General features: G+C 43.1%; 1 protein-coding gene and 1 long non-coding RNA gene across 5 annotated transcripts in view; one reads left to right on the top strand and one right to left on the bottom strand.

Annotated features, from left to right (window-relative positions):
- FGFRL1 (fibroblast growth factor receptor like 1) overlaps positions 1-26975 on the bottom strand; it is a 168062-nt gene that overhangs the window by 66173 nt on the left and 74914 nt on the right. For all 3 annotated transcript variants that reach the window (XM_041472195.1, XM_041472117.1, XM_041472278.1), the window contains exon 3: positions 19314-19586. In XM_041472195.1, the coding sequence (XP_041328129.1) occupies positions 19314-19586 (273 nt within the window). The remainder of the gene's footprint in view (positions 1-19313; positions 19587-26975) is intronic.
- Positions 22075-24308, top strand: LOC121356194. 2 transcript variants are annotated; one of them, XR_005955526.1, is made up of 3 exons: positions 22075-22222; positions 22543-22657; positions 23583-24308. It is a non-coding gene; the product is annotated as an uncharacterized LOC121356194 (long non-coding RNA). The 2 variants fall into 2 exon arrangements; XR_005955528.1 differs by having other exon boundaries at positions 22507-22657.

The following is a 26975-nucleotide window of genomic DNA, read 5'->3' as shown; positions in this document are numbered from 1 at the left end:
TTTTCAAGTCACAAAGCAGAGCGGGTGTGGGGACAGCTTTTACAGCTCTTACTGGAAACCTATTAAGGTCATGATATTGAGAAAGAGCACAGTATGGCCTTCATATTTTAAGCTTTGGAAATATCAACCCCAGAGCTGAAAGATTATTTATACTGGAAGCTGACTACTAGGCAGCTGCCAGGGTAGAGCTAATCAGGGGACTGACTGGTCTATTAACCCTGACAGATTCCCCAGCCCATCATCTCCCCCTGGCCTTCCATGGCTGCTTCACACATAAACCAAGGAGTTCTGATGAAACACCAGACAAAACTAATTTTTTTTAACCTGTCCCAACTAAATCCATGTAGGGAATACACAGCTGGTTATTTAGCTCTTATAGACAGAAATCTAGAAACATGGATTAGTCCTGGGAGAACCTTTCCAGACTCTCCAAGAGCTTCATCAACTTTTCCTTCCTAGACATCAACTTTCCAGTACTCCCCGCAGATGCTCTAGTTTTAATCCAAATGAGCTACCAGCATATCACTGCCCAAGATCTCACATTTCTAGCACACTGAAACATCCTTTCCTTCTCCTGCACTCCAACAGCAGCAACCACCCTGCACCTGAACTAGCAGCCTCCATTGCCTCTATCTCACATTACAAAAGCTCCATCTTTTCCCCAGCAAACCTTGAGGAAAGATGTCCTGATTAAAGGTAAGCCTGAAGACCCATGCTAATGCAAAATATACCAGACTTCACTCTCCTTTATACACATATATGTATTTATACTTAATATATTTATATTTATTTTCACCTGCGTAAGTTGACTCTCCTGCTGGGCTCAAGTTGTGTTAGGGGAGGTTAAGACTGGATATTAGAAAAAATTTACCACAAGGGTGGTCAAGCACTGGAACAGAGTTATTACCTGGACTCAATAATCTTAAAAGTATTTTCCAACCTAGGCACTTTCATTATTCCAGTTTGGAGAAAAGAAAGCTGAGGAGCAACTCATCATCCTCTAGAGCTTCCTGAGGAGGGGAAGGGGAAAGGAAAGAGCTGAGCTTTTCTACCTGGTATCCATTGCCAGGACATGGGAATGGATCCAAGCTGCACCAGGGGAAATCTAGATTAAACATTGGGAACCATTTCTTTACCCAGGCTGTCCAAACACTGGAACAGCCTTTCCAGAGTAGTGGTTGATGCCCTGGGCCTGTCAGTGCTTGAGACATTTGGACAATGCCCTTAGCAGCACACATTAACTTGGTCATCCCTGAATTCCTCAGATCATCATTGCAGGTCCCATGCAACTGAAATAATCTGTTCTATTATATGCTATTCCATTCTGGTACATTGTGCAACATGAAAATCAAACAGGGTGTATGAATTATATGACAGAAGCAGATTTCTGAGACTGGTGTAGACAACTTTCAAGTTAATGCTTCTTTTACGATTACATTGGCTCATTTGCTGAGAAATCCACTGTTACCCACTGCTAAGGAAAGACTGTCAAACAGCTACCAGTGTTAAAAAGAGGAATTTCCCCTACTTAACCTTTTGAGGAACAAGAGGTTAACAGAAAAGGTAAATTGTAAATCTTTCCAATTTAGAAATTGGGACCATTTCAGCAATATTTTCAAGGAAATCTACAGCCAGGGTGTTCCCAGAATTAAAATGGAAAACCTGACACCTTTAATAATTTCCTGCCACTGTATAGCTGTCAGCATTGCATGGATTCTATCAACCCAAAAGTTAAGTTTGAAGGTTAGGAAACCTTTGCATTCCTATGCTTTTGGGTTGTTTTTGTACAGTTTTCTTCCCTCTGCAGCCCCAAGATACCTGGCTGAGGAAAGGCAGCACTGTGGGTTTTTTACGGGTTCTTCCTTTCCCCATAAAACAGGATGCAATAAAGATCTGAACAGGGAACTTTTGGACCACTCCCATAGCTCAAATAAGTTTCCCTTCATGTCAAGTCAAGAGACACAACTTTCACTGGGGCTGTGAAGAAGCAAAGTGTGGCTGCAATTAAATCCAGATGCCAAAACAAAAACCAGAGCCCCTCAAGGATGAACACAGTCCCTCCAGGGGTACACGTGTGTCGTGTATAAGACCCAGGTAGAAAGCAATAACCAGTGGCACACATGGTTAAATGGTCTGCTTAAGTACAAGAACCAGGATTAAAATCCAGGTTTTTAACTCCTTGCCTTGTGTCCAACATGTTGTGCCATCCCTGTCCCTGTGTTAATGTGCTGACTATAATTCAGATTATGGAGGACTGAGGTGAAGTTACATTATGCTGGGTTCATACCACTCATGATGCACACAGCTTTTACCAGCTTATCAGCCTCGAAAAACTTTTTATGAAAACTGAGATTTCTCTATTTCTTGGCCTCTTCCTCACATGTAAATCGAAGTCAAATCAGCATCACCAAGATCACAATAAGCATTGAGAGTCATTAGCAAGGAAAAAGGTCCCAATATTTTACTTCTCTTTTCTGTGCATTACAGGGAAAAAAAGCTGGTTTTCCTCTCCAGAGGTGTTCTAGGGTATGTTATCAGTTTATTTAATCACTCTGAAGATGGTCACATGCCTGTATCTCAGCCAGAGATGCTCAGGATACCAGAGCACTGTAAGTTATTTTTTGATCACTTTTAATAACAAAAGCAGTCTAACATCATAAACACTACCCAAAAAGCACTCCAAAGCACATAAATCACTTAGAGGAGAAAAGCAGCAAATCTAAGAGGAAGGGAGCTCACAGGAAAGGAAGAGACTGCGACTACAGAAAATGTTTTATGGTGCTCTTAATTATTTTACCCCCACAATCCCCTTTTTTTTTTTTTTTTTTTTTTTTTCACAACAGAGACAGCATTTGAGACAGGAGCAGGCATTTGGTTCAGCTGTCCACTCTCAGCCCTGCAAAACCACAGGGCACTCTCTGTATTCCCACCTCCACCGTGCTGGGGAATGACATCAGCCCTGCTCCAGAGAGCTGGCGGGCCAACAAAAATAACTGTTACTGACCAAGAGCGCTGTTGCAAGGAATATTTTTGGAACTGTACTCTGCATTCCTCCGAGTCCCCTGCTTCCTAGTCCAAACATATCATGGCCTAAAAATTCCTCACATTTTCTATGCAGTGTTTCCTTTGGGCTCGCACAATGGGGCAGTTCTTCTGCTCAGCAGCACTAGTGTTCTGGAAAGGGGAAGGGGAAAAAGAAAAGACTGCAGCACTAAATAACCCTAATGGCAACCACAAGGGCCACAGTGTTATTTTTAGGTCAGAAAAATGATGCAGAAGGAAACAGAGTCACCTCAGAGTTACCTTCCACTGGCCTTTAGTGAACAAAAGTCCAAAGAATTTGGTTATTTCTTCCATGTGGTGGTAAGGGGACTCACCTATGTTTGTGGTGAAGACTCAGATATTTAGTGGGGTTTTGCATGGAAGAAGGAGGCCAGGAGGATGTGGCATCTCCCTCCAACAGCACCTCCAGGACTGGGCAGAGGAAAGAGAGACCCAAAGCCTCCTCAGCTCCATGCTCAGCCTCCTCATCACTGCAAGAGGCACAAAGCAACAGAGCAGGTTCTAGGTTGTGTAGACTGTGCAGCTGGCATCATCTTCCCAGAGGAAAACAAGAGGGTGGTAAAACACGTCCCCAACATCCCACCCAAGTGACACTTTATGATCCCTTCCACTCCCACATCTGTCAGTGTATTGGCATAAGGTCATTTTGGAAATGACCAAACAAAGGAACTGGGCAGAATGTGCACACCTACACATTCCAGCCTAGGCCAAGCATAAATGGAAAAAAACTTTTATTCCTTCTTCTTACGTATTTCTACCATTTCCTTTTCTCCTTCACTGGAAGAATGCAATTTTCCTTATTATCAAGGTAAAAGTCATAGCTGATCTTGCAGGGAGAAGTTACCTTCCAGTCCATGTTCTTCTCCAGCCCTGTCACAAGCACCACAATTTGCCCAGTCTTGGAACAAATTTCTATTTGAACAGAAACAGGCTACTAAACAATATGTGCTTCACTGGCCAATACTTTATTTCCTTTTTTAGCTGCCTAGATAAGAAAAACAATGCAGAGAAAAAACCTAATAGAAGGCATAAAGAGGTCACTTATTCTACCAGTGTTCTGCACAAAGTTTAGAAACTTCCTCTACCTTTCAGTACCTCTTACTCCACCAGTCCTTGATCAACTTTATCTCTTCAGACTCTAAAGGCTGGGACTTGCCTTCTGCTGTGCCCTAATCTCCCCATGCATAGCTGGGCCTGGAAGCAAGTGTATTTTAAAAATAATTATTTTAAATTGTTTTAAATCATTTTTAAAGGTATTTGAATTCACTGCGTGTTCACAAACAGACCACTTGCCATGAAAAACTGTTTTCAAACACAGGGAGAGTAAAGCAAATTCACTCTTTGGGGTGTTATAAATGAGAGACAAGGAATGGGCTGGGGAAATCAGTATTTAGGTGGAACTAATTAGCAACAACTAAAAGCTAAATGACAATGTAACCCACAGCCCCCTTGTGGGATATTCTAAAATGGCTGTGTATGTCTGAAACATTTCAAGGACTTTCATTATCTGCTTGGTCTACCATGTTCACAGCTCAGATAAATCAGTATTTTCTGCCACAACATGCAGCTTGGTGCCCTGCAGAACAATTCCCCAGCCATATGTTCCAGAGATACAGAAGCACACAAAATATGATCTCTTTTACTAGGCTAATAAAAATCAGAAAGTGCACTGTATAAATTTTATAGACCTCAAAGGTCTATCTTCTAGAGGAAGAAACTGGGACTCCAGGCTACTGTCGGGCACCATAACACAGAGGAAAGTATTTATCAGCTGCTTTGGAAAACCCACCAGACAGAAGTCACCAGCAAAGCAAAATAACACAACTGTAAACTCACCTGAATCTTTCCTCTCTGAGGAGCTCTTTCGCGTTTCAGTTTCCACTTGCAGATTAACGCTTGCAGAGCCACAAGGGGGAAAAGGGCCAACCAGCAAGGAAAATACCTCTGCCTCTTGGAGCCTACCCCGAGCAGGCAACTCTATACGAGGAGAATGCAAAGTGCCAGGGCTGTGCACCGCCGTGCTGAGCCCGCTCTGCGTCCCCAGAGGGGTCACAGCTCCCTGCAGCTCAGCCGGGCTGGGGCCGCTCCAAGGAGAGAACGCTCCGTGCAGAACGTCCCGCTGGTTCCCTAGGGTGATTCAGGGAACCTGCTTGTGATCCCTTCCCGAAATGCACCGGCCCTTGAGGTGCTACAGTGACACTGAGAGCTCTGGGGTATGTCAAGCACAGCCCTCACGGCTGTGCTGGTCCTTGCTGAGCTGGATACAGGAGATGGGAAACCCAAACGCCTCCTGAAAACTCACTTCCAGGCCAAGATGGTCTCCACATGGATACAGCCTCTCCACAAAGTGAGGGGAGGCAGAGTGCGAAAACACAGGAGGGGAGAAAATGGAAAGATTCATGCAATTTTTTCCCTAGGGAAAAAAAAACGAGCTGAGTTGATGCTTTTATAAAGCTGAATGACTGGGCAAAAGGTGGGAAGAATAATTCATTGACTGTCAGATTGGTGAAAGTGGGAAGACACTAAATACTGAAGATCTGTTGCAAAGGAAGATGTGTAATTGTTGTGACTGGCTTCCATTTATGTAATTTGCAACTAATTTAGGAGTTAGTCCCAAATTCATTAGCTGATTTTCTATGTTTCTGACAAATGAACAAACAAAATCCTTCCCTGGATTTGTAGAATGGAGGGAGACTTCAATAACCTTGTCAGGTTTGGGGGAAACAGAGAGAGAAGTATTGAGATAAAGTTCCTCTAACTGACCTAAACAATCTGAAGTATTCCGCATAGAAGAGACAGAGGGTCACACATCCAGCTTAGCCCAAGTTAGTGAGATGAGGAATCCATTCCCACAGTCTAGTGGAAAAAACCAGTGGGTGTCTTCAGCCCAGCTTTAGTCCTAGTTTCAGTGCTAAAAGACAGAACAAATTGATCTGGCTCATGACTTTGACATTTGCTCTGCTATCAGCATCAGCTCTATCTGATAGGATGACACTGCTTAAGCTGTGGTAGCCAGAGGAAATCCAATGCTAAGGAAATGGACATTCATTTAATGTTTATCTAGGATCAGCTCCACCAATGAATTCCAGATGTTGGCTTTAATTGTCGCATTCTGGTATGTTTAAGCAGCAGGAGTTCGTAAGGCCGATTTGTAAATCAATCTGGCAGACTCATACTGAATCCCATCTCTGCCAGCTTTTCTAAGTCAGGGGATGCTCTTAAAATGTTAAGTACTTAATGTGTCTGCAATGCAAAAAGGAGGAAAGATTTTTTTTTAAAAAAGTCCCTCCCTTAATGTTTTTTTCTTTTGCTTCTTCTGACCTTCATTTCCTTCCCGAAAAACTGCAAGACTTGCCATTCCCTTTAAATGAGTCCAATGAATTTCCAGATGAGTCCTAAAGCTAAGGACGGCAGGTATCAGGATGCAGTCCTGCAACACAGGTGAGGCACCCTGCTCATCATTGACATACATTCCTTCTGAGTAACTCCATCAATTTCCCCACCACAGCCAATGGCAACTGCATGCATGGACTACATCCAACCGCAGCGTTCCTGATATTTGAGCCTCCAATTTTCATAAACTGGAAGAAAAAAATTGATTACTGCAACTTTGGGACTGTCTCAGTTCTCAGCTTCTGTATTCTTCTAGCTTGTGTTTAACTGTTACAGCTCATATCCCGAGGTGGTACAGAAATGGCTCTCCTATTCTGAATCCCAAAGTATCATATGAGCTCCAAGTCAGACACCAGCAAACCTAGCAATGGTTTTGTTCTCAGCATGACTTCACACATCAGCTGAACGTGTTGGACTATTGTTAGGGGATTACTTATTGCCACAGCCAACTTACCAGTCAGGCCTTGCTTACAGGAGAGGAAACTATCCTAAAAAATAGCTTTTAAGTACCATGTCCCTACTGACTAGGGCAGACACTATAGCTCATTAAAACTGCTTTTGAAACCCATTTTCTCAATTTCCTTTCAAAACACCTGCTTCTGAGAAAGCACCTCAGCATTCAACACATGTGAACCCTACTTACATTTTCCCAGGAATGTGTGCTTAGTACACACATTTTTCAAGAAGTGTCACTGGATGGTTAGGTAAGGTTTCAAAGCTTTCAGCAATGGCAATATTCATCCCATGGAAGTTCATGGGAATTCTTCAAAAGGGGTTGACTCAGCCTCGGCTGACTGCTTTTGAAAAACTCCCCTTTATCTGCTATCTTTGATGGTCCCAGAGATAAAATGCTGAAAGTTCAGTTTACCATCCTCCCTTAACACTACAGGCCTCTAAGTGGGGTCCGCTTCTCCCCTCAGTAAGAACATGAAAAGTGTTTCACTCACGGCCTGAGTCATACTATATTTGAAGAGAGGCTTGAGAAAAGCAGTGGCTAAAAATCCACCTACTTCTCAGAGCAAAGACCAAAGTATCAGCAAAGAGCTGGCCCTATCATCTCCCCTTAGCCATGGTTTAGCATTTGAGGCTGGAGAAAAAAAATCCCACTGCATTACAATAGCAGATCCCCCAATATAGGCAGGGTGAAGTAAACAGTCTTGAAAATACCTTTCAAGTCCATGGGGCCATAAACAAGCAAAGCCCAAAAGCAACACCATCCCCAAAAGTTAAATCATTATTATTGCACATCCTGCAGAGTTCTGGGGTGGCACCAGGTGTCATGTCACATCTGCAATATAAAAAAGCAAGTCAGAACTCCATATGGGAATAAACAAACTAGTGATTTCTCTACAGGAAACAGGCTCCCTGTACCAAGTGTCATAAAAGCTGGTACAGAGCTCCAGGGAGATAGTTGTCAGTAAAATACTCTAAAAAAAGATTACAGCAGAACTAACAGGAATGACATGAAGGCATCTTGTTGACTTTTATTCCTCATGTCTGTAACTATTTCTGTGGTTCACAGAATATGAGAAAAAATTAATAGATTTGGCCCAAAACACAGAAGAGTGCTTTGTCCAAATACAAGGTGGGAATGATCTAGTGAGACTTTTGAAGAGTTTCCCGTTCAGGATATGCCAAGGATATGACATGGCTTTGGAGGAACAGAGGTGCTGTCACAGGATTTGCAGTATTCCCTCCCTTGTTGAAGATGCTGAAGGGTGGCAAAAATGTCACTTGTGAGCAGCCCAGTGTGCAGCCCATCCTCCTGGTAAGTGTGGAGCTTTGAATACAGGCAGGGCCAAAAATTCTGAAGAAAAGTTAACAGAGGTCAAACAAACGAATAGCAATAGCCCCATACAATGCATAACTTGTGTATTTAAGATTTAACAGGTTAATTCATAGTTGAACATGTCTATGATGCAGCTTTTGCCTAGAACAAGGATAAAAAGTATCCAAATCATTGCTTGTGAAGGGACATGGGACACACACAAGCTCTGACAGTACTGAGGATGTTCAGTGGTCAAATTCAACTCTCATGTAATTCTACCCATCTACCCCAGGAAGATGTTGCTCTTTTGTCTGTTTATATGGCAAGGTCTCAAGGGACCACCACAAAATCCCCCATAATTATCCAAGGACAGAGCACCCAGAAAACAACACCATCTTTTTGAAGGTCACACAGGCATGTTTTTACAATGGTCTTGGTCAGAGTTTCTCAGACACCTCCCTAGAGGCTCTGAAAACCATCCCAGAGGAAAGGGTGTGATGGAGTCCCTACAGATGAGGCCAGTGTGAGCAGGACACAGTCCCAAAGCCAGGAGCATTCTCAGCACCTTGCTTGCATTTCAAATCACAGACACATACCAGCTTCTCAAAATCCACCATCAACACTTTTCACTTCCCAGAAGTGAAGGCTGCTGCATCTTCCAAACCTCCTTGAAGGAAAGAGATTAACAAAACCACACTCAAACCAAAGCAGCTCACAAGACACTTCGGCTGACACAACCCTCTTGATGCTGTTGCCACAAATTTCTCCTGGGCTGGAGTTTCTCCTGCCAAAGAACACTCCAGGGCTACCAGGAAGAGCTGCAGTGGGCTTGCAGTTGTCAGGAGACACTGCAAACAGAGCACAAACACTGGGCTGTGCTGAGGATTGGGGAGGCGTCGTTCTTCTCCTCCATGAGATTCCTGGGATTGTTCAGCAGGGCATCCCAGCCTGCATCTGAAGTGGATCCAAGTCTCCCAGTTCCCTACCAGTGACCAAGGAGAACTGCCACCAGATCTCCTCTCTCCTTCCAGCTGCAGATTCAACAAAGGTGAGACGAAGATCTTTGTCTACTTCAGTGCAAAGGTCACCGTAATTTTTTTCCAGCTTGAAAAAAACCCAACATAAAACCAACATGCCAGGTCACATCGCTTCTCTTTAAGAAGAGAAACATTCAATATTGGACTAAAGAAAACTCAATGAAGAATTTGGTGGTGATGCTTTTCCAAATCAAAAGAGTTTCGCAATGGAGGATTCAATGCCAAATATTTCAAAGCCTTTTGTTGACAATCAAGCAGAAAATGGACTCAACTCAATAGTTCAAATGACTTGACAACATTTTTCAGGGAAACAATGGACTGCAAGAAAAAAAAAAGCCATGAAAGTCCTATGTATCATTTCAATTGTGTGATAAACTCAGACTTGGTGGCTTGGTTGGCAAGAAGAAATCAGAAAACCATCCATATTCTACATTTTTTGCTCTGTAACCTAACAGCCTTCAGTGCATCTGTAAGAACTTTATATACACACACAGAAACAAACATATCTGAAGCAAGATCAAAGAAATGAAGAGAAGAAAAGAAGAAACACATCAACTGTCTTTGTTGCACTGGATCATTGCAATGGAAAATAAAATAATTTGTTTCCCTTTAATTTACATGAAATATTTTCTGTACAGGCCTGTTAATAATTTAGCTTGATATTAAACAACAGCATTGTTTTCGCTGTTTGTCTCCCTATTGTTCTGCCACTTGCTGTAATTTAAAACAACCCAGAAAAATCACAGACACATGCATTGTGTAGAAGACAGATGTGCTGACCTACACAGCACTTTAACAGCTATGTCTGCAAGTGTGTTTATGTTCTTTGCTTTTTGCTGGATATTAAAAGATGGTTTTCTTTAAAACATTATCTCTAGAGCTGAAAAATACATCATGGGAGTAGAAAGTGAAGGGATAAATTCTGTGTTATCTGATTCCTTTTACTGCTTATTTATCCCCTCTTTTCCTTGGCTTCGGTGTGAGGAACAGGTTCCATCCCGCCAGAGCAACCAGAATAAAACTGACATTTTATGAGTGGAAACAGTCCAAGGATGGTGGCTTATGCTCTTAACAGCCTGACATCTCAACCTCTGAAAGCAGCAGTGGTGCTGCTTCCAGTGGCTGCAGAACACCTTAAAAAGCAGCACAAACTGACAATGAAAATAAACTACGGTTGCCGCACTGCTGGAGTCTGGCAGCCCTTAACAAATACAGCAGCGTCTGGGTGTTAAAATACATAAATCTGTCATCATTACCAGGCTAAGGGGTCGTCATCCTATTCTCAAAATAAAAGAACTGTGCATAATCAGTAGGGCAGGGAGTTCAGAACAAAGTACGCCTTTTACAAACTCTCAACTGCTGATAGATGGATGTTTGCAAGGGACTTAATGTCTTTAACAGGGTACGTTTAAGAAGGAGTGTAGGTTTCAGAACTCCTGGGATTAGTAGTTTTTTTTCTTCCTCTTCTTTTCCAATTTTATTGCCAAGAAGTGTATAATGTAAACACTCAGGTCTTCTGACTATGAAACCCACATTACTATAAAGAAGGAAGAATCAAAGCCTTCTAGCACAATGATATTATTCACAAAGGACAACATAGAATATGTTCCTCCTCTCATCGAACAAAAATAAATTGGATTTTAAAATAGGTCTGTAAACTAATTTGCAGCAGTTTTGTTGATTTTTATTTTCCTTTCTTCACCTTTTTCTTAATGTGGATGCCAAAGACAGCACAGGAAAGGCAGAGAACCAGACCCTACAGGAATGTAAAAATACAGCTCCTCAGCAACCATACATTTTAACAGGCAGCATACCTACATGCATGGATCAAGAGTCAGCATGTGAGCAATTGGTGCTGTGTACGTGCACTCACACATAAAAAAGCAGTCTCCAAAAACAACATTCAAGCTACACATTATAAACTGGTCCAACTTGGCACTGCTCACTCTATAATAAATATTCTTCACTGTGCTTTAATTTACAAGTGTGCCTTTTGGGTATTTCTGAGTTAACTGATACCAAAGGGAAAATCTGGCTAAAGCCCCACTATCTGTGGTATTTACTGTGCAAACTGAGGACAGCAGAGCTGTGTGGTGGCACAGGGGAATGGGGCACGGTGCTCTGGCACAGACCTCCTGGAGACACTGTGCCCATGAAGCTCAACTCAGCTTCAGAGGTTCTCTGAGAGGTCATGCTAAATCCTTCACTCACAGCCTTCAGCAAGAAGCAGAGGGAGGAGCACAACTTCCAAGGAAAAACTGTCAGGAATAGGGGAGGACAGCAGTAGTTGTAGGGAAGTTAACAGACAGACCCTGCTACTTGGAGAAGATAAGTCATCTTGGATGCTTGGCAAGGTAGTAGATATCTCAAAGCTGCTGATGCCCAGGCCTGCAATTAACTTGATGGCTTCTCATTAGTTGGGGTGCTAGTAGTTAAAAGACTCCTAACTACTATTCTGCTGTCAGAGCAAACCTTGATTGAGAATCTAGACCACCTCTGGAAAGCCTGCCTTCGACACACGTAGAGATCACCAGCGTGGAGCAGGGACTGCCTTGGCTTTGCTCAGGAACACAGATACTTCTCAGCATTGTGGATATGCAGCTGTGGACAAATCTCTGGCTGAGCACATCAGCACTGCACTGTCAAAAGAGAAATTCCACCCACTGCCCATATGGAGGATTGCACCAAGACAGCTCTGATTAATAAAGTCAGAGGCAAGAGATGTTTTTAGCCTCAGACAAACTGACGAGAAAAACCCAACATGAACACCACAAACTCGCTGGGATCAGAGGCTCTTTCTATTAATATCGTTTAACAGAAGGAAGCCATAAATTGCTCAGATCAAACACGGTTTTAATGTCAGCCTGCCTGGTATTGTGTGCTGCTTTCATTCCCAAACAATATTCATGCAGCAAGCAGAGCTGCAGCTTGCTATTTGCACGGGTGTAGCAGCCACTACACACTCCAAAGCATCTGCAAAGGATTGTGGGCTAAATGCATCCATATGTCCTGCATGCCTGGGATTTACACTGGCTGCAGCCCTGGTTTGCCACAGTCTGCCACAGGATGGAGTATGGGGGGAAATTATATATCCATACATATATGTACGAATTTCATGCTTACATCCATGGAAAAAAAACCTTTTCATTTCCTTAAATTGTGAACAGGTGTTGTCACCTTCTTAACTTGGCTTCTATGTTACAGCTTCAAGAAGGGAAAAAAGAGATCTACCCGAAACAGTGAGGCTTTTGTTAGCCAGAACATGATGTATTGATAAGCATACTGTAAAGTTTGTTATAAAATCAAATGAAACTAATAAAACCGAACAAAGATCTTGTAAAAACTGCGGACATTATACAGCATTAGCACTGAGCTACATAATAGATCTAGACTTGGAAGAAACAAAACTGTTGCCCAGTTGTGGTATTTTCCAGCCTTTTACACCCGTTCACCAAGACCATCAGTCAAACCACTCAGTGTTACATTTTTGATCAGTCATTTTTAGGATAGTTACAGTTAATACTGGCACTCACATCATCACCTCTTTATGGAGCAAGCTTTTCAAGAACAAATTGTTATGGGCTGTTGTGACATCTGTCTAGTGCAGCACTCATCAAAATGATGAAAACTAGTGAAATTGTTTCCCTGTAGCAATGCAGCAATAGTCACACCTTTTCATTTCAGCATATTTCTTTCTCCTCCTTTCCCCTCCCAGGACAGTGGACATTTTACAGCTGTATATATTGGACAGGGAGTTTGTTGGACTCTGAGTTGGATCTCTCAAATGAGGAAGAAGTGAAGAACCGCTGAACTCAGTGGGTAGGAGCTGACTAGTTTTAGATTTCTTTTCACATGCTTGTGCTGTCCCTGAGCAGCACCAAGCTTGGTCAGGGTGTGTGTCTTTATGCCTACGCTAATAAACACTGAGAAGGAAGAGCCCTTGCTTGGGTGAGGGCATCATTAGTCAACCATGAGTCACTTCCAGTGGAAAAGGAGCTTCACTTCCAAGTGAACAGCTTTTAGCTATGAGTTTGCATCAAAACATGAAAATACTCACAGTTCACTGACTCCTCTACTCACTGGGATCCGTTCATGCCCATTTCCAGTCTCCTCCCACAGGCTGGCATGCAGGATTCCCTCACCTGCCAACACCAGTAAGGCAGCTCCTGTTATCCTGCCTACACCTCCAGAGGGTGACATGGTGGCACCTCCTCACATGTTGACAAGAAGTCCTTGTGCAATCATTCCAATGGCTGGGTCTTGAGAAGGCTCCCTTCTTCTGCCCAGCTCCCAAAGGCCCAAACCAATCTGAGCTTTAATTAGCACACAACCATTACTAAGCATCAGTGGCTATGGCCAGATCCTCATCTGGTGTTAATCACCCTGCGTGTGCACAGGAGGCCACCAACGTAGATCCAGCTGCTGGATTGGGGCCTTAACAAACTAAACACGAACTTTGTAACTGTTTATTGTCACAAGGAACTCTTCATTTCCATATAACAACTGACTAATCATCATTAGCCATGATTATATGCTCTGTGATTGTGTTAATGGTCCCACGCTGGATGGGCTGCCCTTTGCACTTCATGTTGCAGTAAAGGCACTAAAGACATTTTGCTAACTCCATACCATGGTCAGCACAGGCTACACCACCTTGTTCTCAAATGCAAAAACTGCATATTTTCTCCCTTTATTTTTGAAGTGTTGACTCATTTCAATTTTTGCTTAGCATTAGCAGACCCTTGGAGCACACATTGCTGACTCAGGGTTGATTCACATCTTCTTGCTGAGCACATCTCCCTCTGGTCCCCAGAGTTTCTTAAGAGGCCAAAACCCAAACATAAATGAATTTGTCATGCCTTTCCAAGATGGCTGGTGGCACCTGACTCTGGGCTAGAAATGTTTTCTCAGCTTTTGCACTGTAAATGAGTTCTGAGACATGGATTGATGACTTCATTGCAGAAGTGTAATGCAAACCATGTTTTACTGTACTTGTTGTTTTGATTTTTTTTTTTTCACACAGTATTTTCTACTACTACAAGCAGAAAAAAGAATGTAAGAATAAATATCCATAAATATCCATTCAGACAAGGCCATGAATTTTTTCAGGATACTTATGCTGACTGTTTAAAAAAAATGGTTATTTTAATGCAAATTTTTCACACATGCCTGTTATCAAAGAGAGCTGTCTTTGGACAAGCTGTAAAAAAGCATAAAATAGCAGTTGGCTCAGCAGGAAAAAGCTACTTTAAAGATAAATCATCTCATGTCAGGGCAGATTCTTGAAGCAATCAATTGCAATAGACAGACAGCAGACATTTAACAGCAAATTTGATTTGTCTGAAAGTGAGATGTAGCTCAAATTCTGAACAGCCCATCAGTGGTTTAGGAAAACAAGCTGCATTTTTCCTCCTGCTCTCTGTATCAAAACTTTACTACTCTACAGCCCAAATGGGGCCAAGTGGCTGGGTCCCTCAGTGGGCCAGGCACCAGAGGGGGATATGAACTGGACAGATGATGGATTCTTCACCAAAATATTCCTCAAAAAAAAAAAAAAAAAAAAAAACCAAAAAAAAAAAAAAAAAAACTGCAGCAGTCAGAGATATAGGGCAAGAAAAAGAAATTCAGGAGAAGCTGTTTCTTGGACTTGCATGGTATGTTGATTATTTTTTGTGCTGAGATGCACTCAAGCAAGATGGGTCCTTGGCAGTTTACAAACAGCAAGTGAAGCAAGAAGGTGACAGCTCCAAACTCTTGCTGCTGCCTTTTTTTTTTTCCTTTGCCACAGAAAGCAGTAAGAAACACGGATACAGATGTGAAAATAGAGACAGTTTGATCTTTCATCACCTGGCTGAGCAACTGATGCAAGAAGCATTTACTGGCAGCACCTGTAGCAATAGCCCCACATGTTGTAATGCTGGCACACCTTGCAGGATTTGGCCTACAACACTTCTGCAAGTGAAAAGTCCTCTGTGCTGTGTATTAGTGAAAGAGGTCATTATGTTACTGCATAAATATTTACCTATAGTCTTTCCTACAGCTGTTCACAAACAATTTTCCCTTCAGAGAATGTGCAGACTCCTGGAACTCAGGATACTGTTTATTATTGCAGAGAGAGCAGTAATGGAGGTCCTCCAGCACTTCCATGTTAGAATACTTTGTTTTCTCAGTTATTTTTGAGTCAGGAAAAGCTCACCCATTTGGGCTAAGTTTTCCCAGGGAGGGCCTGATGGCTGGAGTGTGGCTCCATGTGTGCAAACTCACAGTTTGGCCAAGCTGGCCACAGCTCGACAGAGGCTTCAGTTACACCACCACCTGCTATTTTTTTTCTGCAGAACATGCCTCCCTTCAGCACACAAGGTGGACAGTTTTCAAATAAGGAGTAGCTATTCAGCACTTTCTTTCTTCCTCTTTGGCCTTAAGTTTCCTTTTAGAGCACACTGGCAAGGAATTTTTTAATTATGCTGTAAAGAAACCACAGGTTTCAACCAACCATCTATAAATTAAATAAAGTTACTTTTCACACCTTTAGAATTAAAGCAGTTGAGGAAAAAAAAAGATAAGATTTAATAGGCATCATTGTAAATATAACTTTTGGGGAAGGTATAGCACATTTGTTTTGATGATCCACACATAATTCTCCAAAATAAGGAACCATTGTACTTAATAACTGCAATGTAATTAAATACTGATTAAAGTTCCTCTTCCAGCATTTGTAAATCCGTCTGCAGTGTAATTGGCATCCCAAATCTTGTGGTGAGCCACAAAAACTATTAAGGATAGCTAAGAGAGGAAATTGTAGTTTTGACTTATATTGGTAATCTGCTTTTACTGGCTTACGTTTCATGCCGGGCTGTATTAGAGCAGGATTCCTTGGATCTCTGGGATCCAAGCCCTGCAGCCTGAGAAGATGGGGAAATAAGCAGGACAGAAACCAATTGCTACCATCTGGGTTGGCAAAGCCTTTGTTTGAGAATGATGATCAAAACCCCAGAATAAGAGAAGATTCACTTCCAAAAGAGCAGCTAGGAAGATGCAAGATTAGGAGGAAAAGACTTTAGTATGTGTTATGAAGCAGGAATAGTCTTTTAGGGAGAGATTTAAGAGATTTAGACTCAACTCTGAGCCTCAGCTCCTATTTTATGTGGTCTTGGCCTAATCACCTGGTGTCTCTTTATCTCAGTTACCCTCTGTAAAATCACTATAATCCATCTCATCTGCGCTTTCAGACTGAGAGGTTCCCCGGCCAGGCAAGCTGGAGTCCTGCCTCCAGACAGGCAGAGGCACACCTAAGTCTGCTCTGCTCGTGCACTGAGCTGGCTGGTGACAAGCAACATCTGTCCTGAAGCCACAAAGGGACATTCAAACAGCCTTATAGCTGAATTATTAAATCTCACAGAGTCCAGCCAGGGAGCTCATCTCTGCCACGTCTGCTGGACCCCCCAGTGTTGGAGGATCCAACCTTTTTATTCCTTTGTACAATGTCCCAGATTTTTGCTGGTTCTCTGTACTATTATGGAAAACCGTGGCTAGTAAAATTTAAGATTAGTAAGAGTTGCACAGCACTGAAAGCAGGCAGAGAGGTTGGATACTGCTGAATTTAGTCACAGCTCTCTGTAGGATTTGGGTCTATTACCTTATTCTGCTGCAGCCTCCATGTAAACAACACAGGGGTGACAGTTCCTCACTTGCCAGTGGTGTGGCAGAGCTCAGTTAGAGTTATACAGCATAACTCCAAAACCTTTCACTCAGCTACTGAATATTTTCCAGATATTATTGATTAAATTTCTAGAATGCTCTCATGTCAACATGAATTATATTATTTTAAGTCCTAGTGTTCCATGAATCATTTAATGCAGTTCTAGATCTAATAATATCTTAACCACCTTGCCCATGTCTGACACCTGTGTGGTTTTACATGTTTGGTGTTAGCAGTAAAGCTGGAATAAGAAGGGTTTTTCTCCTTTGAAGGAGTGGGAAAATAGAGAAGCCATATGGTTCAAAAAGCCTAATGAAGTTTTGTGCTTTCCAGAGCACAAACAAAACAGCTCCATCAATTTGATCTCCGTCATCAAAACTGACATGCAGTTGGTTTTAAAACACTGCCTCCTTCTCAAAAACCAACAAGGGATTGATTTTCTCTCAACCAAAAGTATTTTCACCAAGACGAACACGAGCATCTGGTCATTGCATTAAATGTCTGGGTCCTTTGAAAGAGCAAGTCAGTGATACCTTGTGTTTACTTGCAGAGCTTGACAAGAAAGACACAAGGGGAACATTTGTTTCCAGGGGAAACTGCTCCAGTGAAAAGCAATCGGTTTGAAACGCTACATGAACACAACTGTACCACTAGAGACAGGGGACGTAAGTAATCCATCAAAAACGGTCTGAGCAACAAGAATGCACAAGGGCACACTGGGAGACAAGGAAAGAAGGTGCAAAATAGCATAAAGAAGTACTGGGTTCAGCCAGTATTTACAAGGATGCGTGGAAATGAATGATACTTCAGCCCATATGTCTGACAAAGATTTAGGTTAAAGTTACCCTTTTCTTGGCACTTGGGGATCAATATTTGTTTGCATAGGGCTCAATCTCACACCCACAGAGACCAGTGGGAGTTTGCCATTTCCTTCCATAGATGCCTGATGAGGCTCTAAATAACTAGTGTTTCTGCCCAGGGCTTTTCAGTGCCAAATATAATTAATACTATTGTTCTTAACACAATTATATTTGATAATCCAATTTCCCTGAGCACTGAATTGGAGTTTTTGTCCCAATCTTTCCTGAATTCTAGTCCAACATTTACCCTGTGCCTCCTGGCTTTTTATTTTCATTTGCTTCTGTTGTGCTACCAAGAATAGGCAGAAGCCCTCCACCTTCCCTCACAGAAGCATCTCTTTCCAGATGAGATATTTACTTTCTGGTCCGTTTCTTATACTGGCTGTGCAGCAAAGTGCATTTTCCAAGAATCACCCTGTTATCAGGTGATAATCCTCCATCAAGCAGCACCAAGTGTCTGCTACATGCCCTGAGCCCACAGCAGTTCCCCCTCCTGCTGCAAACAAGAAAAAGGAGAAATAAAACAAAACCAGGCCAAGAGCCAACCAGTAGGCAGCTGGAAATTGCCCTAAACTCAGTTCTCATTCCCACCATCTCAGAGAAACAGAACTTTGTAGACCAAATGCTTGGGATGCTGATCAGGCAAAAGGTGAGCAAGATATCTGATCTCACCCCCTGCTCTGCAACCCTCCCTTGGCTGCCTCAACATCCTCTAACACACTGAGTTTCACCCAGCTCTTTTCCTTCTCCCAGTCAAGCACCAAAGAGCACATTTCTGTGGCAGCCCCTGCAGAGGAATCTCTGATTACTTAGAGAAATGTCTCTGGGAGTCTTTGGGAATGCTCAGCCCAGCAAGTGGCCCCACAAATCTCATTGCTGGGCCAAGCAAGCCTTTTGAAAATGGTCAAAAGCATTGCCAATGAACCCAGGACCACTGAGACAGCATCAGAAGCTTTTTTAATCCTGCCTCCACCAAGAAGATTTCTCAGGAGCCGAGCATCCCTGGGTTACATGCCAGCTCAGAGCTTTGTTTCAATCCAGATATTATTATTCCTGAAGACTCCATGCTTTACAACAGCTCAGCACATGGACCTCCCCGCTGTGTGTTTTCATATGGGTGCTCCAACATTTGTTTTGAGAGCTATCCTGTTCCAACAGCAAACATAAAGATCAGTGTGACCTCTCCTTATCACACAGCCTTTCCTGTGTGGAATTCATTGTGATCTGGACCCCAGTGGCTATTGCATCATTTCTGTTTATGTGTAACCTTTGGCGCTCTGCAATCTTATCTGCCTGCAGCCGGCTGCAGCAGAAGATGCGCAGCAGCACAGCCAGCTCTGGCAATCCTCAAACACTGGAAGGGGCCAGCTAAGAGTGGAGGTCAGTGAATGATTAGCAGAGCAAACCTGCAAGCACCGACAGCTACATGGAAATCAGCTCTCTCCCTGTGTCCCCAGAGGAGGGGAGGCCTGGCTCTGCCCAGCCCGACTCACCGATGACGATGAGGGTGTAGTTGACGTTGGTGCTGCCGAAGCCGTTGGTGGCTTTGCAGATGTAGGTCCCCGCATCCTCGCTCTCCACCTCCTTGATTTTCAGCCCTTGCTGGAGGATTCGGAACCTCGTCCAGCCGCTGTGGATGGTCCGTCCGTCCTTCATCCACATGGTGAGGGGCGGGGGGTCGCCTTCCACCGGGCACAGGAGCTTGATGGTCCTGCCCAGCCTCACGGACTGGCGGTGAATCACTTTATCAGCGATCCTTGGGGGGCCTAGGAAAGAGCAGAGACAGGAACAGCTGTTACGACTTTTGCCAGTGACACAGCACTGATTCAAAGCCGAGTCATCAATCCGGCCACTACACTGACTGCTGTACAGAATAGAAGGTGCTTACCAAAAATCACTTACAACCAAGACTGAAAATGTCAGCAGTTACAGAAGGACAGAGCAAGACCTGAAGCTGTAGCTTTGCAGCTCATGCTAACCCACCAGGGAAGACTGGTTCTGAGGCTCTATTGCTTTTCCAAAATTTCCAGCATTTTCTTGTCACAAGAAGGAGCCCAACACACAAACTTTCCTGGTGTATTTGGTAAAGAAACTGTAGTTGTTTTAAACTTAACACCTATCCTGAAGACAAAATCAGTAACAGGAGTGGTACTTACAACAAAACACTGCCCCACACCCCCCAAATGTTTTAATTCTTTCATGTTGTATGTACAGTAATTCCCTCTAATAGTCACCAGATGGGCTTTATCTGAGACACATAATCCTGCAGTTGTTGAACACAGAACATTCATTGGGTAGTGCTTCAACAAAAGCACAGCTTTGCCTGACATGTTAACATTGCTTATAGTACAAAAGAGGATATTTTTTATAAATTTCCTTAGCAACCCTGATGGTTTGACCCACTTGACAAATATTTGCTCTTTGTAAAAGGTGATAATTTCATACAAAAGAGAGTGTCCCTGGAATGTCTGACTAAAAACACTGTTTGCCACATGATAACAGGATGCACTTGGACAGGCCAACAATCAGAAAAAAGAAGTGATAAAGGCTCCAACAGTGGGAATGCTCCCATAGCTGAATTCCAACTGAAATTCCTTCCCAAGGCTCTGAAAAGTTGAGAGAATTTTTCCTGCATCTGCCTTTTCTGCCTTTTCATTAATTGCACAAGTTCTCTACACAGATTGCAATAGCAGTGCTCTTCCCAGAATAGTCTATTAATGGGCGTGCTAATAAGTGCCCTGTTCTTGCACAAGGGCAAAATGTTTTGCTAAAGATTGCTGATGCTGAGTTGCACCCAAAACCCACAAGATGTTTGTGGGATTTGGAACCGTTCCCTCATATTTTACTCCTGTTCCTAATGTTTTGCAGGATTGGACCCACAGGGGATAAACTACAGAGCTTCATATTTGCACTTCCTCATGACTAATTCTTATTATTCCAAAGTCTGCTTGATTTTTCCTCAGCATGACTGAGGCAGCACATACAGTCCAGCTCCTGAATGACTCCAGAGCTGCTGTTGCAGTTACTCATGTTGAATTGCAACCATGAATTTTGCAGCTTTCCTGGTGAAAAGAAATGCTGCTCAAGCTGAGAAAAGAGTGGTGAACTAGCTTGAAATTTATTAGTCTAACTAAGAGGCTTGTTAAATCAATGGTCTTAGACACACTCAGATTCTGATGAACTCTTAATGACCCAAAGTAAGGACTTTGAGAGCACTTATTCTGAAAAAGTCAGAGATAACAAATATAACAAAGAAGGCAAAGATAACACCCACCCCTTCACATCTTCGCAGTCACCTGTGGGAGATCTTGGAGGTGGTGGTATCCTCCAATACTCTAAGGGAACTGGCAAAACACCATGAGAAATCCTGCCTGTCCAGGTGTTTCTAAAAATTCCAAACCGCCCTTAGGTTCTTCACCTGTGAAATTTCCAACCTTCTCCATGGATGGAAAGATAACCCCGAGACCTTTGGAATGCTGGTCTGACACAAATTGCATTGCTGAATATTTTAAAGTAAAAATCCACCCACGAAGAGGGCCATGTGTGTTGCCTTTGATAAGGCAGAATTCACAAACACTGGGTGAGAATCTGCCCCCACATTCTGCTACATTTCCCTACATGGAGCCCTCACTCAGTGCAAAGGAGCAGAAATGCCCAGACAAGTCCACAGACTTGTTGAAATTCTGGGCTGGCCCTTGGAGAGGTTCTTTCTGACTCAGAGCCCTATCAAACCAAGTCAAACTTTAAGAGCAGTTTCACTGCAACCTGCCTGTGAGCCAGGACACTCCTTCATGCATATTCAAATGACAAAAACAGATCTATAATTAGTACTGGGGAAAAAAAATGTTTGGTGCAGGGCAAGCAGGGACAGTGGAGAGAGGAGCACTCTCCTCCCAGCTTGGAAGCCTGCTGTAGGCTCCTTCAAAATCCCTTTCCTTCCGACATTCATGGTGACTCCTGATGAATTTTGAGACCTGGAGGAATCAGATAGTTTCCCACTCACGTCATGTGCTTCTCCGGGGCAGCCTGCACAAGCGGGGCTCCTGATGGCACCAGAGTTGCCTCTGGACCTGTCACATGTTTTTGGGTCAGTGGTAAGCTTGGTCCTCCTAAATGCCATTTTCCTTTGACTGACCTTTCATTCTGAGGAATTGTTGGATCAGTCCCTGTCACAGGATCTATCCGCAGACCTTTATGACATTTAGAAAAGGGTGCATTTCTTAGAGCCATTCTGCCTAAAAACATTACTGCAGCTCTTCATTAGCTCCTCCAGCAGCTTTCTCAGGAACAGGAATAAAACCCTCCCCTCACTCTTTTTTCCTGCTGTGAATTTTGCCAGACACAGCCATGAACTTCTCGGTAACGTACAGCTCTAGGACAAAGATGATAAGGCCTTGTTTCTGTAAGTATTTCCATTTTATTACCTCTCATCTTTGCATTAATAATGTTCTGCTCAAGCAATACTCTCTGGAATCAGTGTTCTGATGCAAATATCAAGCACCATGATAATTATTACAATACTGTAATTTACTACTGTGTTTACAAAGAATCACAATATAATGCAGCACCTTCACATACACCAGAGGCTTCAGACGCCCTGGCAAGCTGGACCTCCTGAAGCTGGGCTACAGCAAGAATAAAATATTGATATCATCACGGATGTTTATCTCTCTTTCTCATGTACAGGCATTCATTGGGTCTTATTTCACTACATATCTGTAGAGCCCTGCCTTGGGACTGCAACAGTGACAGATGAATGCTTTTCCAGTCAAGACACACTTTGGCACATCTCACCACTCTGCACCATCAGAGGCATCAGGGGAGGCAGCAGAGAGGGGTAAGTTTGTTTTGAAAAAAGGCCCTTCTCCAATATCCTCTGAGCAGTGGGTGCTACTGACACAGAGCTGCCTCACACACTGTCTAGGCATAAACACCTCCCCCCTCTGAATCCAGATATTAAACTGCTCAGCACTACTCAGGTTCTCTTGGAAATTAATGTCCAAGGTTTCTCTATAGCAGTTCCATCTCCTGCTGCATGAACAGAGTAAAAAGATGTAGTAAAAACATGCTGAGCCTGCTAATTTCCTGTGTGCAGCTACTGACAGGAGCTCCCCAACTTCTAGAACTGGCCCATAATATGCCAGGGGGTTCCAGGAGGGCAGAGTGCCCAGTTAGCCCTCCCAAGGCTCTGATTTGGGAGTGTCCCTGGTGTCTGACCCTGCAGGGCTGGGCACGTGTGTGCTCACAGCTGAGTGCAGCACTGTGGGAGCGGAGCCCAGGCCACGGGCCCTGCAGGCTGCATACATATCTACAGCTGCTGAGCCAGGCAAAATCCCAGGAAAGCACCTGCTGCTTCACCTACAGCTGCCAGGGAGGTACAAACAGGCTGAAGCCTGGCTCTGACTGACCTCCCATCCCTCGCTGCTACCAGTGTCTGTCCCGTGCTCTAAGGCAGCATTAAAAGGCAGATGAAATTACTGCTCAAGCAGCCAGTGTCATGATCTCTGCCATCCTGGACTCCAGCTCTGTGTTGTGTGTGAGTAGAAATGCTCTAATTTGAGTGCAATACCCTGTGCCTGCTCACTATAGCACTGCTCTTGCCTTGTTTGTGGGCAAGGCAACACCTCAAGAACAGGAGAGCAACAGCATAAGGGATAGTTCTGAAACCTGAAAACATTTCATTAAACCAGACTGTTAAAATAGTGACTTCATATATTTATTAATGCAACATTAATGCTAATATGTATCATCTCTCTGGCTAGGGGGAATGAATCCTGTCAACTGCCATGTGCCTGCACTCACGGGCCAAAGCTGCAGAATGGATCCTTTCAAGGTGGAGCAGCAGAGAGCAAGTGCATCCTGGCCCTGAGTATAAATCCTGGAGGAGTCCCTACACTGTGCTCCCCCTAATTTCTTAGCCATTAGGCAGTGATTCTTGGAAACATCAGCCTTTTTTAAGCGCGAAGAATCTCCAATCTGTGATGCTCCTGAACACAGCAATTACTTCTTGTAGCATTTTCTCATGGGGTATGGGAGAAGGGCATGAAAACGAGGCCCCAGGTAGATATTCCATTCAAGATTTTCAGGCATTTTTGTGGTCAGGAAGGGAGAGGGAACTCTTGCAGTTTTCCACCAGGCAAGGACAGCTCTCTATGGCCACAGGGCACTGCTTTTAAACCCCATCTCAGTGGAGAGGGCGCAGCTGGTTCTACAGCCTGTCAGAACAGAAGGAGCTTGCTCAGAAAGTTAAGCCCCACCTCGACACAAGCCCAGTGGGGGCAGGTTTTCTTAAGTCCCCCTTGTCCTCAACCCAACAATGTGAGAGAATAATTTCTCTACTACTCTGGCTGAGGGAGAAGGGTGGGATTTGACATCTACGGATGTGACTCGGGAAGAAGTGATGAGAATGCAGCTGCCTCCCCCCGTGCTTCGTTGTTATTCTTTCTCCAAATACAAACTAAATATAACTTTGCCCCATAACATTCAAATAATTTTAGTTACTAGCAGGGATCATGCCTGGAGTTCCAAGGGCCAGGGTGCAATCAGGCTTAAAATATAATTTAAACAATCCAGAAACTACATTTTTCACCAAGTTATTTTCTTGCTTGTAGTTTCCCCATCTGCAAATACATATAAACACAACCAGAAAGAAACCAACAAGCTCAGCCAGATGCCAAGTTTTCTGTTCAAGATCATATAAACTCAGTCAAACATTAACAAGGAAATGCCATGATCACCTCATTTGTTTTAAATATTTCTGCTCATATACATGCAGACAAGTGTGCAGATTTATTTGCCTCATTTACGAATACAAGCAACTGGAATCCCCATTCTGTTCCATTATATAAAAGACAGACCCTACACCTGTCTTACTGAACAGCTGGGCAATTTTCAATTTATATCCACTATCCTACACCACAGAAAAGCCCCACTTGCTGCTCTGCTGCTGACACTGCTTTACTAGCATTCCTGCTCTCCTCCCCAGTGCCTTGGGAAGGGATAGTAGTTGTCATTTCTTGGCAAAAGGAGTTATGTAAAACCCAAGAATGCCTCTTTGCTTTAGCAAATAGCTATTTCCAGGAAGCAGCAAAAACAACTTCTAGAAGTGTATTTAAGATGCAAGAGTGGAATAGCCTGGAGCTTCCTGTCCATATTTCTCACAGACAAAAACACACACACATGTAATTATATTTTCCTGGACTGCACTGCAAAGTTCATGCACTCATTCAACTCATACATGTAGTAAACATGATTTACAGCTCTGTGTGAAAACCCTCTAAATATATGATGTTTTGATAGTGACTCAAAACCCAGCACTATAATTTAGTAACACCTAGCAGTGAAAGCTAAATGATTTCCCACTTCACATTCCTAACTTTCCATGAACTCCTTTTTACTGCTAACCTGGGGAGGAGATACTGCTTCTGCAATTGTTTGGACTTATCCTTGCTATTCCTACAACTGAACTGCTCACTAATATCAAGCTTCACATATGGTGAACGCACCAGCACTGACCCATGTCCTGTGAGACCATTTGCCATCACACAGTTCAAAGTGAACTTTATTAACACATTAAACATAATTACAAAGAGGAAATTCCAAGGAAGGTCAACAAGCCCGGACAGTTTCTTGGAATGGAAAGTAATTTATAATATCCACATACTGTATTGTAAAGTTTATAAAGAAGTTAAATAAGTTTTAAGAGCCCCATGGGTTATGTATATTTTATTATTTAATACCAAACACATTCACTTTCTATGTAGATAAGACTTCTTTTGAAGTTCTGTGTTAGCAAATTAGCAAAGTCATTTACAATGAAGCACCCAAACAACCCATCAACACTTGGAATTAGCATGAGGGGCTGGACTACCACAGACAGTGTATGTCCTGTGAGGAAAATAGAGCTAAGCACAGAAATGTTTCACTACAGCAGTGAGATGAAGGAATTGGAGAGATTACCAACCAAACTGCTCATTTGGTGTAAACACAATCTCTTACACCAAAACTTGAGGCAACATTTGGCCTTCACCATGCTCATCACTGTAAAACCTGAGCTTCCAAAGTCTTTACTACCAGGGTGGTTCACAGCAAAGTGGATTTCCTTTACCTTTCCCATGCTTCAAAATGTACACAGGCAGCTGGAAAGGGCCACCTAAAAACCATGTTTGAAACACACATCCAGAGTTGCCTATCTTGGGGTATCTGCTGCTGCAAAGCTGGGCTGGACAATTCCTGCTTACAACCAGAGTTTAACCTCTTCTACAATAGTTTAACCCTCTCTGCAAGACCAACATGAGGATTATGTAATCACACTCTCTGCATATCATTAATACCATTATTTGTATTGGCATTCAGGCTGTAATGATGGATGAAAGGACAGAGGCCTGGCTCTGCAAGGACAGACTCTACCAAGGAGCAAATCCCACAGGGAAGGCTTTACAGAGCAGTGTTGGGAACAGTTTCAATCAAGAGGAGTAGGTGTTCCTGAAAGAGAGGAACTCTTGGCTCTCTGCACAGTTGGAAGCCATTACACGGAGAGCAGAACTGATAAAAATGCTTTTTGAGAGAGATAAAAGGATGAATGTGTTGCCCATGGATCCCATTAACTAATGGAATAAGCAGTTCAAAGGACTGGTGAATCCAACATCTTTTCATATTTTCAAAACAAAACAGTTTGCATTTCCAAAAGGTATGTGTTAGCCAAGCAAAGTAGGGGTCAGTGTGGGGGTAACTGGTCCAAATGCTTTGGTATGTGACATGAGGAGATCAGATTAGATGAGCTAATGGGTTCTTCTTGGCTTGAAAACATAGGCGCCCACAGACAAAAACAATGCTTATCAAAAACAATCAAAAGATTAAAGAAAAAACCAACAGCATCTCCGTAGAACAAAGACTCTGAGCGAGGAACACAAAAACACCACAAGTATTTGCTGACCAGCCCTGATGGCTGGTCGGGCTTAGATTTGGAAATCATGGACTGTTTGCAGAAGCAAGCTCCAGGCTTGGGGTGCATGGCTCAACCCAACAACCTGATGGAGAAAACAGCTCTGCAGATCCATTTCACAGCAAGTGAAGTGCCATATCTTCTCTTTCTTCCTTTCCTCTGTGGTAGGAGTTGCTTTGCTGATGAAATGGATATTTATTGATAGCACAAA

This window comes from Pyrgilauda ruficollis, unplaced genomic scaffold (genome assembly GCF_017590135.1).
Source record: "Pyrgilauda ruficollis isolate IOZ18807 unplaced genomic scaffold, ASM1759013v1 scaffold1, whole genome shotgun sequence".
Classification (NCBI taxonomy): domain Eukaryota; kingdom Metazoa; phylum Chordata; class Aves; order Passeriformes; family Passeridae; genus Pyrgilauda; species Pyrgilauda ruficollis.
Note: the sequence above shows the minus strand (reverse complement) of the source record. Positions and strands in the feature narration are given on the sequence as shown.